Here is a 13,614-nt window from a genome sequence, read left to right as displayed (position 1 = left end):
GGTGGGGGTACAGTAGTGGAGCTTTTGGAAGGAGTCCTAAAAACAGAGGGCAGGAGAAGGTCGTTAAAGAAAAGGTATTCTAGGCAGAGGGGCAACATGAACAAATGCACAAAGAAAAGACCTAGTATGACTTGTGCAGGAACTGGCAAGAAGTTGAGTCCTGCTGGAGGATAAATTTCCAAACAAGTACAGGTAGGAGGTAGCTCTTGCATGTGGAAGTGAGGAGTGCTGACATTATTTGTAAATACGGGACTTCAGGCATTGAAGCCATCAAAGAGGTGGAAGCCAGGCTGGGAAACAGATTAATGTCCTTTTAGGTGGATCAGTTTGTTCTCTATTGAGTGGGGAGGCTTAACTCATATAAGACTTGGATTAGTTAGTAGACTGTGGTAGTCTAAGGCAGTAGATGTGAAGCCACACATAAAGGCATTAATGACTCCAATGAAGAAGACACTAAGACAAAGATTTAAAAGATAAAGCTGAGAAGCCTTAGTGATTATCACCAAATGAAATAGAGAATCCTGGAGGAGAGGACCTAATATACAGGGAAAATTACGACTTCAGTGTTGGATGTGTTGGTTCACTGAAGAAGCAAATGCAGTCAAAGATGGATTTTTTTAAGGGTGGAAGAGACACGAGCATATTAATAGAAGAAGGAATGGGGCTAGCAGAAGAATAGAGGGAGCAGTTGAAGCTGCAATCAAGTCGGGGGAACTGTTGGTGCATTGTCCTGGAAGAAAGGAATGCTGGGGCAGTGGTAGGACAGGGGTAGTCTTAAATAAGAGGAAGCCCATGGATCCTTGATAACTAGAAGGGAGGTGGGAATGAGTATCGATGTAAACCTATTTTGCTGATAGCAGTGTGGGGGTTTGAAGGTGATAATGCATGTCACTTGTTTCCTAATAAAGTAGGAGGCAAGGATATCTGCTAAGGGTGATTGTATAATAGAGTAATATTACCATTAATACCTAATATCTGTATTTCTTAACAAAGTGCTTTTATATATGTTTTAATTTATGAGGTTAGTGACAAAAGCCTATATTTTGTTAGTATGGAAACTTTCTGTATCGTTTAAATTTGAGAAAGCATCTTATACTGTCTAGAAAGCCTGTCTTGATTGGGTAAAAAGGAGGGCACTTTTGCTATTAGTAAGGGGATAATTTGTTGGAATCATTTCCTGGTGTGGATTGGAGGTGTGCTGACTAGCTGGCTTTGTCTCACACTTTCTACATTTTTTTTTTTTTTGAGAGGGAATCTCACTTTGTCACCCAGGCTAGAATGCAATGGCATGATCTCAGCTCACTGCACCCTCCGCCTCCCAGGTTCAAGTAATTGAACCTCAGCCCCCTAAGTAGCTGGGATTACAGGTGTCTGCCACCATATCCGGCTAATTTTTGTACTTTTAGTAGAGAGAGAGTTTTGCCATGTTGGCCAAGCTGGTCTCAAACTCCTGACCTTAAGTGACCCACCTGCGTCAGCCACACAGAGTGCTGGGATTACAGGTGTGAGCCACTATACCTGGCCATGCATTTTTCTTAAGTACTTGGGGACCAATCTGTTTATCTTCCCTATCTCCATTTCAAAATGTATTACCTTGATAGAAGTGAGAGAGAGGCTGTGTGGGGGCTAAACTGTAAAAGTAAGCTGATACAGTGTCACGACCAGTTTCCTGGGCTTTCCTTTTTTGTCCTCAGATTTCTGCTGGACAGAGTCAGCTGCTTGTCAGAGGAATTGATAGCTTCAAGGTTGGTGCCTCTTCTGCTTAATCAGTTGGTGTTTGCAGAGCCAGTGGCTGTTAAGAGTTTTCTTCCTCATCTGCTTGGCCCCAAAAAAGGTGAATTCTTTTTCAAAGTATTATTGCTAATTAAGGAGTTTGGTGATTATTAGTCCATATTTGAGCAGGATGAGATTACTGTGTGGTGTAGTTAATGTTGGTTCTAAAAATGGAGAACAATTATTGGCCCCTGATGTGATAACTGTAATTCAAACTTGGGTACCAGAGTCCACAGGATAAATATGAAGCATCTTCCTAGAGAGTCCAGTTTACTATAGTAAGTTATTACATCTGACTAGAATCTGAAATATACGCATGAAGTTCTAAAGTAAGGCATGCATCTTCAAATAACTTTTACATTTACCATGAATCATTTAGGCCTATGCCCCTAACTTACCAAGAGCAACCCATTTATTTTCTGTTTTCAGTGAAAAGCACTGAGATCATTTTACTTCTTGGGGCTTCAGGTTTTTTTCTGAATGTGAAATAAGGTTATTGCTTTGGAATTTTACAATTTTATAGGAATATAGACGGTAACAACAGATTAGAGCATATAGTATCAATATAACACTAGAATTTTAAGTTACATAGAATCCTGCTTTCAGAATTTCTTTTCTAAAAGGGATCTTGTCCAACAAAGCATTGTTACAGTTTAGAATTTCCTTGTATCTCTATTTTGATATCATTCCCTTTTGCCATGAGTTTTTCTTTATAGCTTTTTTATCCTATTCCTCAGTAGGTCTTAAACAGGGGTGTGCCTCTGAATCACCTGTGCTGCTTTTTAAAAATTTGTTTGCCTGATCCACTGGTTCTAGAACAGAGCCAGGACATAGGTATACATATTTTTTAAAAGCCTGATAACCACTACCGTAAATACTGGAAAGCGGACTGTCCAGCATCAAAATCCCACTGTAGCATTTAACACCTGCATTTGCAAGTAAAACTATAACAACAGCATCAATATGTCACAAATCTAGTGTATGAAAATCCTGATTAAACATAAATTTATAAGTTACTGACTCAGAATGCTATTAAAATACAAGCTTTGTTGTACACTAAGTGTGATCTCTAGTATTTCAAAAACTCTTCAAGATAGAGTATACTTAACATAATTAAGCCTTAAGTAATTTTGGGTCAAGAAAATAACTTTGGTTTGGAGCATTTGAATTTAGAAGAGTACTTAGAATATGTGTAGTTTTGGGCTCAGTGTATGAATTATGCTTAATACTCTTTTCACTGAAATGAAAATTTGTTTTTTCATCTGTAATGAAAATTTGTTTTTTCATCTGTAACCTTTGATTTTTCGGGTAGATCACGCTCAGGGAGAAACTCCTTGCTTGCTCTCACCAGCCCTGTTCCAGTCACGGGTGATCCCCGTGCTTCTCCAGTTGTTCGAAGTTCACGAAGAGCATGTGCGGATGGTGCTGCTGTCTCACATCGAAGCCTATGTGGAGCACTTCACTCAGGAGCAGCTGAAGAAAGTCATCTTGCCACAGGTCAGAGGCCAAGTTTGTGGTGGGGTAGACACAGAAGCTGAGGAAAGAGTGCTGAAAGGAAGGAGGAGGTTTAGAGGTATTCAGATCATAGCTTAGAAAGCCCTGAGGCAGCAGTTCAGTGTAAAAGCCTGTGGAATACAAAGGCCTGAAATTGATTAAACCATCATATTTGGTCTTAACCTGGGAGAAACTATAATTGTTTGCTAGTTTTTGGGGGGGGAATAAATAAGAATAATGTATGGAGCACTTTGTGAGCATAAAATGTAATCCATAAATATTATAAAAAAAATGAGAACAGAGAGGACCATGATATGATTAGTATCAGTGGCTTTCAGCCTATTGTTAGCCACTAGGGAACCTTGTTATGATTTGCCTACCAAAGGGTTTCAAGTTTGTATTAGTTTCTTAGGTGCTATAACAAATTATCACAAACTGCATAGCCTAAAGCAATAGAAATTTATTCTTAGTTCTGGAGGCCAGAATTCTAAAACCAGGTTGTCACCAGGACCTGCTTCCTCTGAAAGCTGTAGGATATGAAAGGGACTCCTCCTTACAAGCTTCGCGTAGCTCCCAGCAGTCCTTGGTATTTCTTGGCTTATGGCTGTATTATTCTAGTCTCTGCCTTTGTTGTCACATGACCTTCTTACCTCCTTGTCTATCTTTACATGGCCTTCTTAGAAAGACACCAGTCATTGAATTTATCGCCTACCTTTACCCAGTATGACCTCATCTAAAGGTCATATTCTGCATGGACATACTTTTGGAGGGATACTGTTCAACCTAGTTTGGGTTTAAAAAAATTTTGTTTTAAAAGATTCTAATCACATGGTATCTTTCAAATAATTTGTTTTCCTGTGAGATTAACATTTTCCCTGCTTTCAAGGAGCTAATAAGTGGGACATGTTTCAGTCATAAACTACCTCAAAACTTAGTGCCTTAAAACAACAATCATTAACTCATGAGTTTTTGGATTGACTGGACTCAGCTGGAGGTTCTGTCCCACATGTCAGCTGAGGCTTCAGTCATCTGGGGCCCAACAAGATCTGACACATCCAAAATGGCTCCTTGGTACCTTGGAAGGGGTGGCTGAGAAGCTGGGCCTTTGTCTCCATGAACTCTCAGGAAGCGTAGGGGCTTCTATCCCCCCATGTGACATTTCCACATGATTTCTCTAGCAAGGTAGGTGGACTTCTTAAATGGCTGGTCAGGGCTTAAAATAAAAGGTCGTGGGGAGGGGAGTGAGGGAAGAAACCTTAAAGTGTAGGTTGGGAACTGACAGTCATTTTTGCCTCATTCTCTCAGAGTTGCAAAAGTCAGACCAGGTTCACCGCGGGATGGGTTTACTCAAGGGCATGGATACTGGAAGTGTGATTCACTGGGGGCTGACTTTAAGGTCACTATGTTGTACTGACTGCAACATAGCACTTCGTATTTACACCTCCAGCAGTAACTGTTACCCTGTGTATAGTTGTGTCTTGAAATTTAGAAGGGGAATGAAACACTCTAACTCTGAAATGGAGGTGTCATTATGGGTTCCAGAATTGAACTGAGGTCAAAGAAAGAGTAAATGTTGAGCATGTGGAAGACAATGAAAACTCTCATTACTTAGGAAACTATTTCCCCTAAAGAAGAAGGGGCCAGTTTGTGTGTGCTAGAAAGTTCACTTTGGTAGCAGTGTGGAAGAGAGGCCACAGAAAGGGAGATAAGCTATGAAGCTGTTAGAATAGTTTAAGAGATGACAAAGTCTGGGGAAAATGTGACAGTGGTTATAGGAGAGGGACACAGAAGGGGTAGTACTCAGTTTCTCACTAGATGGAAGAGGTGTTGAGGATGACAGATTTTTGGCTTGGGTGGATTGCTGTTTTATGATCATATTCAGTGGGTAGAACTCTAATCATATGCAAAAGAAACATGCCTTAGTTTACTTGTACAGAAAGCACCTGATCTGTTAGCACTGGTTCTAAAAATTATCTTTTGAGTCCTGTTTGAAACCTTTGATCTTACTATATAAATGAGGAAACTAGGCTAGAAGAATAAAAAGATCAATCGGTCAAGTCACATTGAGAATTCTTAGCAGAGCTAAGACCAAAACTCAAGATTCCTGATACCTATCACACCCTGCTGCTTCCACTAGGCAGGCCAGTTTCTATGGCCTTGTGTCTGGCTGGTGCAGATGCTTTGAAGGTCATCTCCTTCCTTATATGCAGAGCAGTACTTGCCTGGTATCTCCATGTGACTGTCTTCTAAGGTGCTTTTGGTTGCAAGTAACTGAAACTCATTTTAAAACAGCCAAAGTGAAAAAAAATTAATGAAAGAAGTTAACTACCTTAAATGGAAGTCAAGTGCAGCTGGGGCTTACAGCCGTTTTTTTTTTTTTTTCTTCATTTTTTTCTGTCTGCATCTGTTTGACTTTTGACTCTGAAGATCAGCTTTCCTTGTTTTGGTGTGCACATGGCCAAACATGATTGTCCCATAACTTCCAAGTTTTCTGTCCTCATCAAAAAAAATTCTCACTGTGTTGCCCAAGCTAGAGTGCAGTGGCTCTTCATAGGCATGATCCCACTACCGATCAGCACAGGAGCTTTGACCTGCTCCATTTCTGACCTGGGCTGGTTCACCCCTCTTTAGGCAACCTGGTGGTCCCCAGCTCCTGGCGTCACCATATTGATGCTGAACTTAGTGTAGACACCCAATCGGCATAGCACACCACAGCGCGTAACTCTGGGCTCAAATGATCCACCTGCCTTCTGAGCAGCGCTACAGGCATGTGTCACTCTGCCTGGCATAACGTCCTCACTTTCAGCAAACCAACATAAACTGGAAATAAAAATTATAGTTTATATTACTGGACAAGAGATCATGGGCTCACTTTGGGGGACAGGTGTTACATGCATCAATTACAAAGAAAATTTTAAGGTTTTACCCTTAAAAAGAGCTGAAAAGAAGAGCATGGAAGGGAACGTAACTGTTAGTGCCCTAGATGAGTTCTGAGTACGCTCTGCAAAACACTACCAGTACGTGAACTGTTTATTACAGTTGTGTGATGTGAGTACAGATATGAAGACTTAACATTTAAAATCATTTGAAGCAATGTGACAGAGTAAATTTATATTTCCAACATTTGGTTTTTTAATTTTGTTTCGACTGCATATATATTTTTAAAAAATATATTAAGCCCATGATGGATTGGGAGGGGAAGATATTGGTTTTTTTACCACAGGTAGTTTGAGAGCCACTGACCTGGAACACATATCTAAGGTAAGTAATGTAGTTTATCTGAATAAGCACAATCTGTTTGCATCCCAGTTGCTCATTTACAGGGGAAGAAAGAGAGAGGCATTGTGGTTGTCAACTCTTATTACCTTCTTTGCTCCTAGGTTTTGCTGGGCCTACGTGATACTAGTGATTCCATTGTGGCAATTACTCTTCATAGCCTAGCAGTACTGGTCTCTCTACTTGGACCAGAGGTGGTTGTGGGAGGAGAACGAACCAAGATCTTCAAACGCACTGCCCCAAGTTTTACGAAAAATATTGACCTTTCTCTAGAAGGTAAGAATTATTAAAAGGTCTAGCTTTTTGTGTATGTGTGTTCTTTGTAGATTTTTAATATTATATAATTAATGTAGGAGGGTCATATTCAAATGATACAAAGAAGTATAAATAAGTACATTTCCCTTTCTAAACTTCTAGGGGAGTATAACTGATTTTCAGTGGGAATCCTTTCATACTTTTAAGCTTGCAGAAAGACACCAATGTATGTTTATGTAGATTTTTAATATTATGTAATTAATGTAGGAGGGTCATATTCAAATGATACAAAGAAGTATAAATAAGTACATTTCCCTTTCTAAACTTCTAGGGGAGTATAACTGATTTTCAGTGGGAATCCTTTCATACTTTTAAGCTTGCAGAAAGACACCAATGTATGTTTACACATGCATTGCATGTGTAGTCATGTACCACATAAAGATGCTTTGCTCAACAAAGGATCTCATAAATGACAGACTGTCTATACCATGGTGGTCCTGTGACATTATAATGGAGCTGAAAAATTGCTATTGGCAGTTGATGATGTAGCTGTAGTGGAATGCATTAGTCATGTGTTTGTGGCAATGTTGGTGTAAACAAACCTAGTATGCCGCCAGTCATATAAAAGTATAGTGCATACAATTGTGTACAGTATATAATACTTAGTAATGATAAACGACTATGTAACTGGTTTATGTATTTACTATACTTTTAATCATTCATGTACTCCTACTCACAAAAAAAAAAAGTTAGTGAAATAGCCTCAAGGAGGTCCTTCAGGAGGTATTCCAGAAAGCATTGTTGTCAGAGGACATGACACCTTCCTGCAGACCTTCCAGTGGAATAAGCTGTGGAGGGCAAAGACAGTGATATTGATGATCTTGACCCTGTGTCAGCCTAGGCTAATGTGTGTGATTGTATCTTAGCTTTTACAAAAAAGTTCCAAAGTAAAAATAAGTAAATAATTTTAAAAACTGAAAAAGCTCACAGAATAAGGATATAAAGAAAATATTTTGGTACAATTGTACAATATGTTTTAAGCATAGTGTTACTAAGAGTCACTTAAAAACATTTAAAAGTTTATAAAGTAAAAAAGTTATACTAAACTAAGGGATTATTAAAGAAATTTTTTTCATGAACTTAGTGTAGCCTTAGTGTTTATAAAGTGTATAGTAGTGTACAGTAATGTCCTAGGCCTTCATGTTCATTCACTGGTAACTCAGAGCAACTTCTAGTCCTATAAACGCCATTCATAGTAAATACCCTATACAGGTGTACCATGTATCATTTTTACGCTACCTTTTCTATGTTTAGATACACAAATAATTACCACTGTTATAATTACCTACAGTATTCAGTACAGTAACATGCTGTATCAGTTTATAGCCTAGGTGTGTAGAAAGCTATACCATCTATGATGTTCGTACAAGGACAAAATCACCTGAGATCCATTTTTCAGAACATATCCCATTGTTAAGTGATGCATGACGGTGTAGGATTTATGTTTAGATGGTAAGAAAATGCCACGCACAAATCTATAATTTGTTTTCCTTCAATAGCCTATCAGGGACCTGTCTCTAGGTTAATACATAGAAGTCTAACTTACTCTTTTTCATTGACTACAATTCATTCAGTGATTTCTTTATTTATGGATACTGCATCTATTTCTGGATTTTTAATCACTACAAACAGTGCTGCAATAAATATCTTTATACATGTATCTTTCCAGTTGGTCCTCCATATTTTCAGGTTCTGCATCTGCAGATTCAACCAACTGTGGATCAAAAATACTCAGAAAAGAAACACAAACTAAAGGCATTATAAGTAACGCAGAAATGATTTAAAGTATTATGGGATGATATACATAGTTTATGTTTAAATACTACTTTTTTTAAGAGACTTGAACATCTGGAGACACTGTCAGAAGTAAACTTGCTGGGTCAAAGGATATATTTTAAATTTAGTAGATATTGTCAGCTTACAAAAAGGTTGCATCCATTCTTACTAACACTAGATGTTTAAGTTCTTGTGACTTTTGATGGCTTATGGGGTAAAAAGCTGTTGACTTAGATACTTCAGGAAATCCTTATTTCTGGTATGTTCCCAGTGGATGTTACCTGGGAGGTAGCAGTTTAGAAGAATTTTGTATCAACAGTGTTATTACTTCTTTGTATAGACTTCAATAACACAATGACCTTGTTATGTAATTCTGGATCTCTCAGTTCTCATTGATAGTTGATAACATGGAGACACTTAGTAGAAAGGAGTTATCAGATAGGCTTTTCTCTAATTGTGATAAAAGAATTTGTAAAGCAACACTGGCCTTTGAAGGGTTTACCTCTTCCTTGGTGCTAATGAAACCAGTGTTGTGGCTGCAAAGAGCTTGAAAAGGGTGATGTAGAGGCTGTGGTCTCATTTTCAGCTATGAAAGGGAAATAGGAAATAAGTCTGCCTGAAAGAGAGGTGGAGAACATGGTTCAGAGAAGAGGACATTGGGTGGGACTTCAGGGAAGTTAGTGGCACAAAGAAGAGAGTGGAGGGCTTGTAGAGGCCAGGCCTTATAAGGCTGGGGTGAGGAGGGGAGATGCGGTGCAGGAGACCTAATTGTAAGAGTTTACCCCAAGCCATTCCCCACATCCTCACTTTTTTTTTTTTTTTGGCCAAAGTTTTATTAGAATCTTTTTGACCAATGGCCAATTTTTGAGTAAAAACTTTCTGGTAAGCTGTTAAAAGACATTTCTTGAAACTTTTTTTTCCCAGTTGAGGGTAAAATGTCCATAGCATAAATTTATTATTTTAAATACTTTTAAGTGTGTAATTTTGTGGTATTAAGTACATTTATATTCTTGTCCTCATCCTCTTCTACATTTATTCTTTAAAGAAAAGTACAATCAGTTGGTTTTAAATCACCACCACCATGTTTTGAAGAGCTGTAACTTTTTAACTAGGTGCCCCAAAGGTTGTATCTAATGCTTGGATCCTTTCTAGCCATCACCATGACATGGAGTGGACACAGCCTGTTGTTAAACACCTCTAGGACAGGCAGTCTATTCTGTAATGGATGTATGTCTTCAAATGTTTGAAGATGCTCTGTCCTGCCTTTTATCCTTTATCTGTGTGAAAATATACCTATTTCACTTAATTATGCTCACCAACCATGTGATAGATCAAGAAGCAATTTACTGTCCCTTTCATGTTTTGGAGTTTTTATTTACCTTTAGATTCTCCTGTGCGTGTCGTCTGCAGCCAGCACAGTCAGATCTCGCCAATCTTGGAGAACCCCTTCTCTAGCATATTCCCTAAATGTTTCTTTTCTGGCAACATGCCCATCAACAAGAAGCACATACAGCAAGATTACTACAATACTCTTTTACAGACAGGTAGAAATATTAAATTTATATAGCTTTTCCATTGTGTGGATGTTTTCCTGAGACTAATAAGCTTAAATTCTGAGAATTAAGAGCATTTGGGGAGTTTTGAGACTGATTTATTTGTAATTATGTAGTCAGCTTTGGTCTCATCTTGTTTCTCCAGACTATTGTATATATACACCTATCTCTTAAGTGGTGAGAAGAGCAGGTTGACTTTACTTGAATTCTTTTTTGCACTGACACTTTGAGACTTTTGATGCCTTAGTGCAGCATCTTCCAAATTGTACCAAGAATGATGGTTTTGAAGGATGTTAATGGGTGTATGGTTTAAAAAAAAAAAAAAGTTCTGTGGCTAAAAAGTTTGGGGAAATGAGAGCAAAATCATTAACACATTGCACAGTTTCTCAGTGCCTTAACTACTACACTAAGGGAAATCTGCTTAAAGTGAGGATAAGTTGGGTTAGGCAAACTTACTTGAGCAAAGAACACTTTTTCAGGCATATGTAATTAACATCCTAAGGATAACACTGCCTGCCATAGAGCATTTCTTTGTGTCTGTATAGATAATTATGCTAACATACTATATGTGTGGATATTTAATAAGGACTAGATGCTCTAATAATTACTTATATGCTTCCATGAAGCTAATAAGTATTATATAATAAGTATTTGGATAACATGTGACATCATTGATGTTGAGTAATGTTCTGCTGGGATCTCTTGTTAGTTTAGTGTGCATGGATATTTCGTAGTAATTAGATCTATACTACTACACTTCCTTAATGCTATCCTTCCCCTAAATGTAGTTCTTGCCCTTAACCAGTATTTTATGAGAATAATTCTTATCCCCACAGGCGATCCATTTTCTCAGCCTATTAAATTTCCCATAAGTGGACTCCCAGATGTAAAAAATTCTTCAGAGGACAGTGAAAACTTCCCATCAAGTTCTAAAAAGTCTGAGGACTGGCCTGACTGGAGCGAGCCTGAGGAGCCTGAAAATCAAACTGTCAACATACAGATTTGGCCTAGAGAACCATGTGATGCTGTCAAGTCCCAGTGCACTACCTTGGATGTGGAGGAGTCATCTTGGGATGACTGTGAGCCCGGCAGCTTAGATACTAAAGTAAACCCAGGAGGTGGAATCACTGCTACAAAACCTGTTACCTCAGGGGAGCAGAAGCCCATTCCTGCTTTGCTTCCATTCACTGAAGAGTCTACGACTTGGAAATCAAGCGTACCCGGAAAGACTGGTCTTGTACAAAGCAGGGATGACCCAGACCAAATCAAATCACCAAAAGTGTCATCACAAGAAAGGCCCCTTAAGGTTCCATCAGAACTTGGTTTAGGAGAGGAATTTACCATTCAAGTAAAAAAGAAGCCAGTAAAAGATCCTGAGATGGATTGGTTTGCTGATATGATCCCCGAAATTAAGCCTTCTGCTGCTTTTCTTATATTACCTGAATTGAGGACAGAAATGGTCCCTAACAAGGATGATGTCTCCCCAGTGATGCAGTTTTCCTCAAAATTTGCAGCAGCAGAAATTACTGAGGTAAGTACTTTTTCTGAAGTAAATGGTGCTGCTAGCTTTAGGATTTCCCTCATAGGTCCTAGTTGCAGTATCCTATTTATAACAAGCAATACGCTATTTTCCCAATCAAGTCAAGCACAAAATCAGTTTCTCTCATTGGTATTTTTCCTTCCCCAGAATAATGTGGCAATGCTTAGGTTGTTTAATGATTATAACATTAACATTATAACATTAATGTTATAAAAATTATAACATTTTTATTGGGGGAAAAAGATTGAAACAAGGATATGTTGTCATCCACACTGATTGTTACTGGATTTTATGGTTTCTAAAAAGCTATTTTTCCAATGCTATGGTTTTGTAATCCTACTTTTCAACTTTCTGTTAGAGCTAATTAGCATGAGACAGTGTTTCTGGCACCAAAAGATACATTTAAAATTCCTGCTTTTTCAAATTTGCATATGATGTGTTTCAGTGGGTTCTTGATGTGCTTTATTTTGTTGCAGGGAGAGGCTGAAGGCTGGGAAGAAGGGGAGCTGAACTGGGAAGATAATAACTGGTGACAATGGATGTGAGTTAAACTTTAGGAAAAGGGATTCCCTTTTTTTTTTTAAAAAAAAAATACCTCAAAAGCAGGCTTTGGGGACAAGAAAAACCCCAAAGTGGCCTGCTTTTCCCATCCCAGGAGCTCTTAATCCAGTCTGTGCCAACTGAGACTAAGTGCTGGCTGAAAGCACTGGGTGGTGAGGCTGACTGTACTGGTTTCCAGGAGGGAAGAGCCTTTGTGCATTTGACTGAGGCCAGTTTCTATGAAGAGCAAGTAGCTGAGCAGAGGTTGAATTTACTGCTTTTTCCAGGACAATTCTGGAAGTAAAGAAAATAGAATTCAAGCTGGTTAGCTTAATTTTGTGATATTTCTTTTAACATAAGAGTAAGCTCTATTATGAAATTCAACTTAAAATTTAGCTATAAATTATATAAATGATTTTAAATGCTGAGGTTTCCTTAGGCAGCTTATTTATTTGTTTACAGTTATACTATCTGAGTGAATGGTCCTTTGTGGATCTGGGCATTTCTTGACCGTTCCACATGTATTACATTGTACCAAAGTTCTTAATGAGAATATCCCCCACAATCCTGTTCTCTAAATGTCAAATAAAGATTATTTTCACTAGATTGAACTTTACACAATTTGTTTTATATCTGTTTGTTAGAAAATGTACAGACATAAGTATTTTCGGTTGACAAAGCATCAAACCCAGTTCTGCCTAGTGATAATATGATCTAGTCCATTCAGGTTTCATCCTACAGTATATAACGTTTTAGCTTATCCATCCTTTCTTGTAGCACCTCCATTTCCATTAAAAGCCAGGCTGGAGCAGGACCCTTTTGGAGTAATGACTCAGTTGCTTCCAAGGCCCCTGCTATTGTGTGTAGCGCTGACCTGTACTCTTCTTCCCAGGGGAATTCGTGACGAGCTTTTTTTGCATACGGCTGGAAAATAAGTAAAACATAAGTAATATCATAATAGCCATTCTATAAAGAACCTTCCTTTTGGACCAAAGCTTATAGACAAAATCTAAAATTGCAAAAAAGCTTATGTGCAAATTTTATTCTACTTATTGGCTCACAAAGGCAGGAGAGTGCAACCTGAAACCCCTACACAGTCCTCTAGAAAAATATGTAGAGGCATTTTGGTTTATCATAGCAATTCAGAGTATTACTACCAGTGTATTAGTTTGTATATGGTGCACAGCAATGAGTAACCTGTCCCAAAGGGCTCCCACTGAGACGTGCTGCATAGGCCAAGGTTTTCAAACTTGGGGGTGGTTAGGCAAGGCATCTTTTACCATTATAGTCTTCCTAAGGAAGGTAACAATAAATTCATGAGGACTTAACTTACATGTCTCAAAAACA

General features: G+C 38.4%; 2 protein-coding genes across 17 annotated transcripts in view; one reads left to right on the top strand and one right to left on the bottom strand.

The window, feature by feature from the left end:
• Positions 1–12,873, top strand: part of SCYL3 (SCY1 like pseudokinase 3) — a 43,017-nt gene extending 30,144 nt beyond the window's left edge. For 7 of the 9 annotated variants that reach the window (XM_017534125.2, XM_017534123.2, XM_017534128.2 and 4 more), the window contains 6 exons: positions 1,695–1,834; positions 3,086–3,270; positions 6,648–6,819; positions 10,020–10,178; positions 11,024–11,718; positions 12,204–12,873. In XM_017534125.2, the coding sequence (XP_017389614.1) occupies positions 1,695–1,834; positions 3,086–3,270; positions 6,648–6,819; positions 10,020–10,178; positions 11,024–11,718; positions 12,204–12,260 (1,408 nt within the window). In that variant the 3' untranslated portion in view covers positions 12,261–12,873. The remainder of the gene's footprint in view (positions 1–1,694; positions 1,835–3,085; positions 3,271–6,647; positions 6,820–10,019; positions 10,179–11,023; positions 11,719–12,203) is intronic. The other 2 variants (XM_017534127.2, XM_017534126.2) reach the window with 1 other exon arrangement.
• CUNH1orf112 (chromosome unknown C1orf112 homolog) overlaps positions 12,313–13,614 on the bottom strand; it is a 59,663-nt gene continuing 58,361 nt past the window's right edge. For 7 of the 8 annotated variants that reach the window (XM_017534117.2, XM_017534116.2, XM_017534120.2 and 4 more), the window contains one exon: positions 12,313–13,191. In XM_017534117.2, coding sequence (XP_017389606.1) covers positions 13,003–13,191 — 189 coding nt within the window. In that variant the 3' untranslated portion in view covers positions 12,313–13,002. The remainder of the gene's footprint in view (positions 13,192–13,614) is intronic. The other variant, XR_005201180.1, reaches the window with a different exon arrangement.

The sequence above is a fragment of the Cebus imitator genome, unplaced genomic scaffold (assembly GCF_001604975.1).
Source record: "Cebus imitator isolate Cc_AM_T3 unplaced genomic scaffold, Cebus_imitator-1.0 Scaffold84, whole genome shotgun sequence".
NCBI classification, from domain to species: Eukaryota; Metazoa; Chordata; class Mammalia; order Primates; family Cebidae; genus Cebus; species Cebus imitator.
The sequence above is the reverse complement of the archived record's forward strand: the minus strand, read 5'-3'. Positions and strand labels throughout refer to the sequence as shown.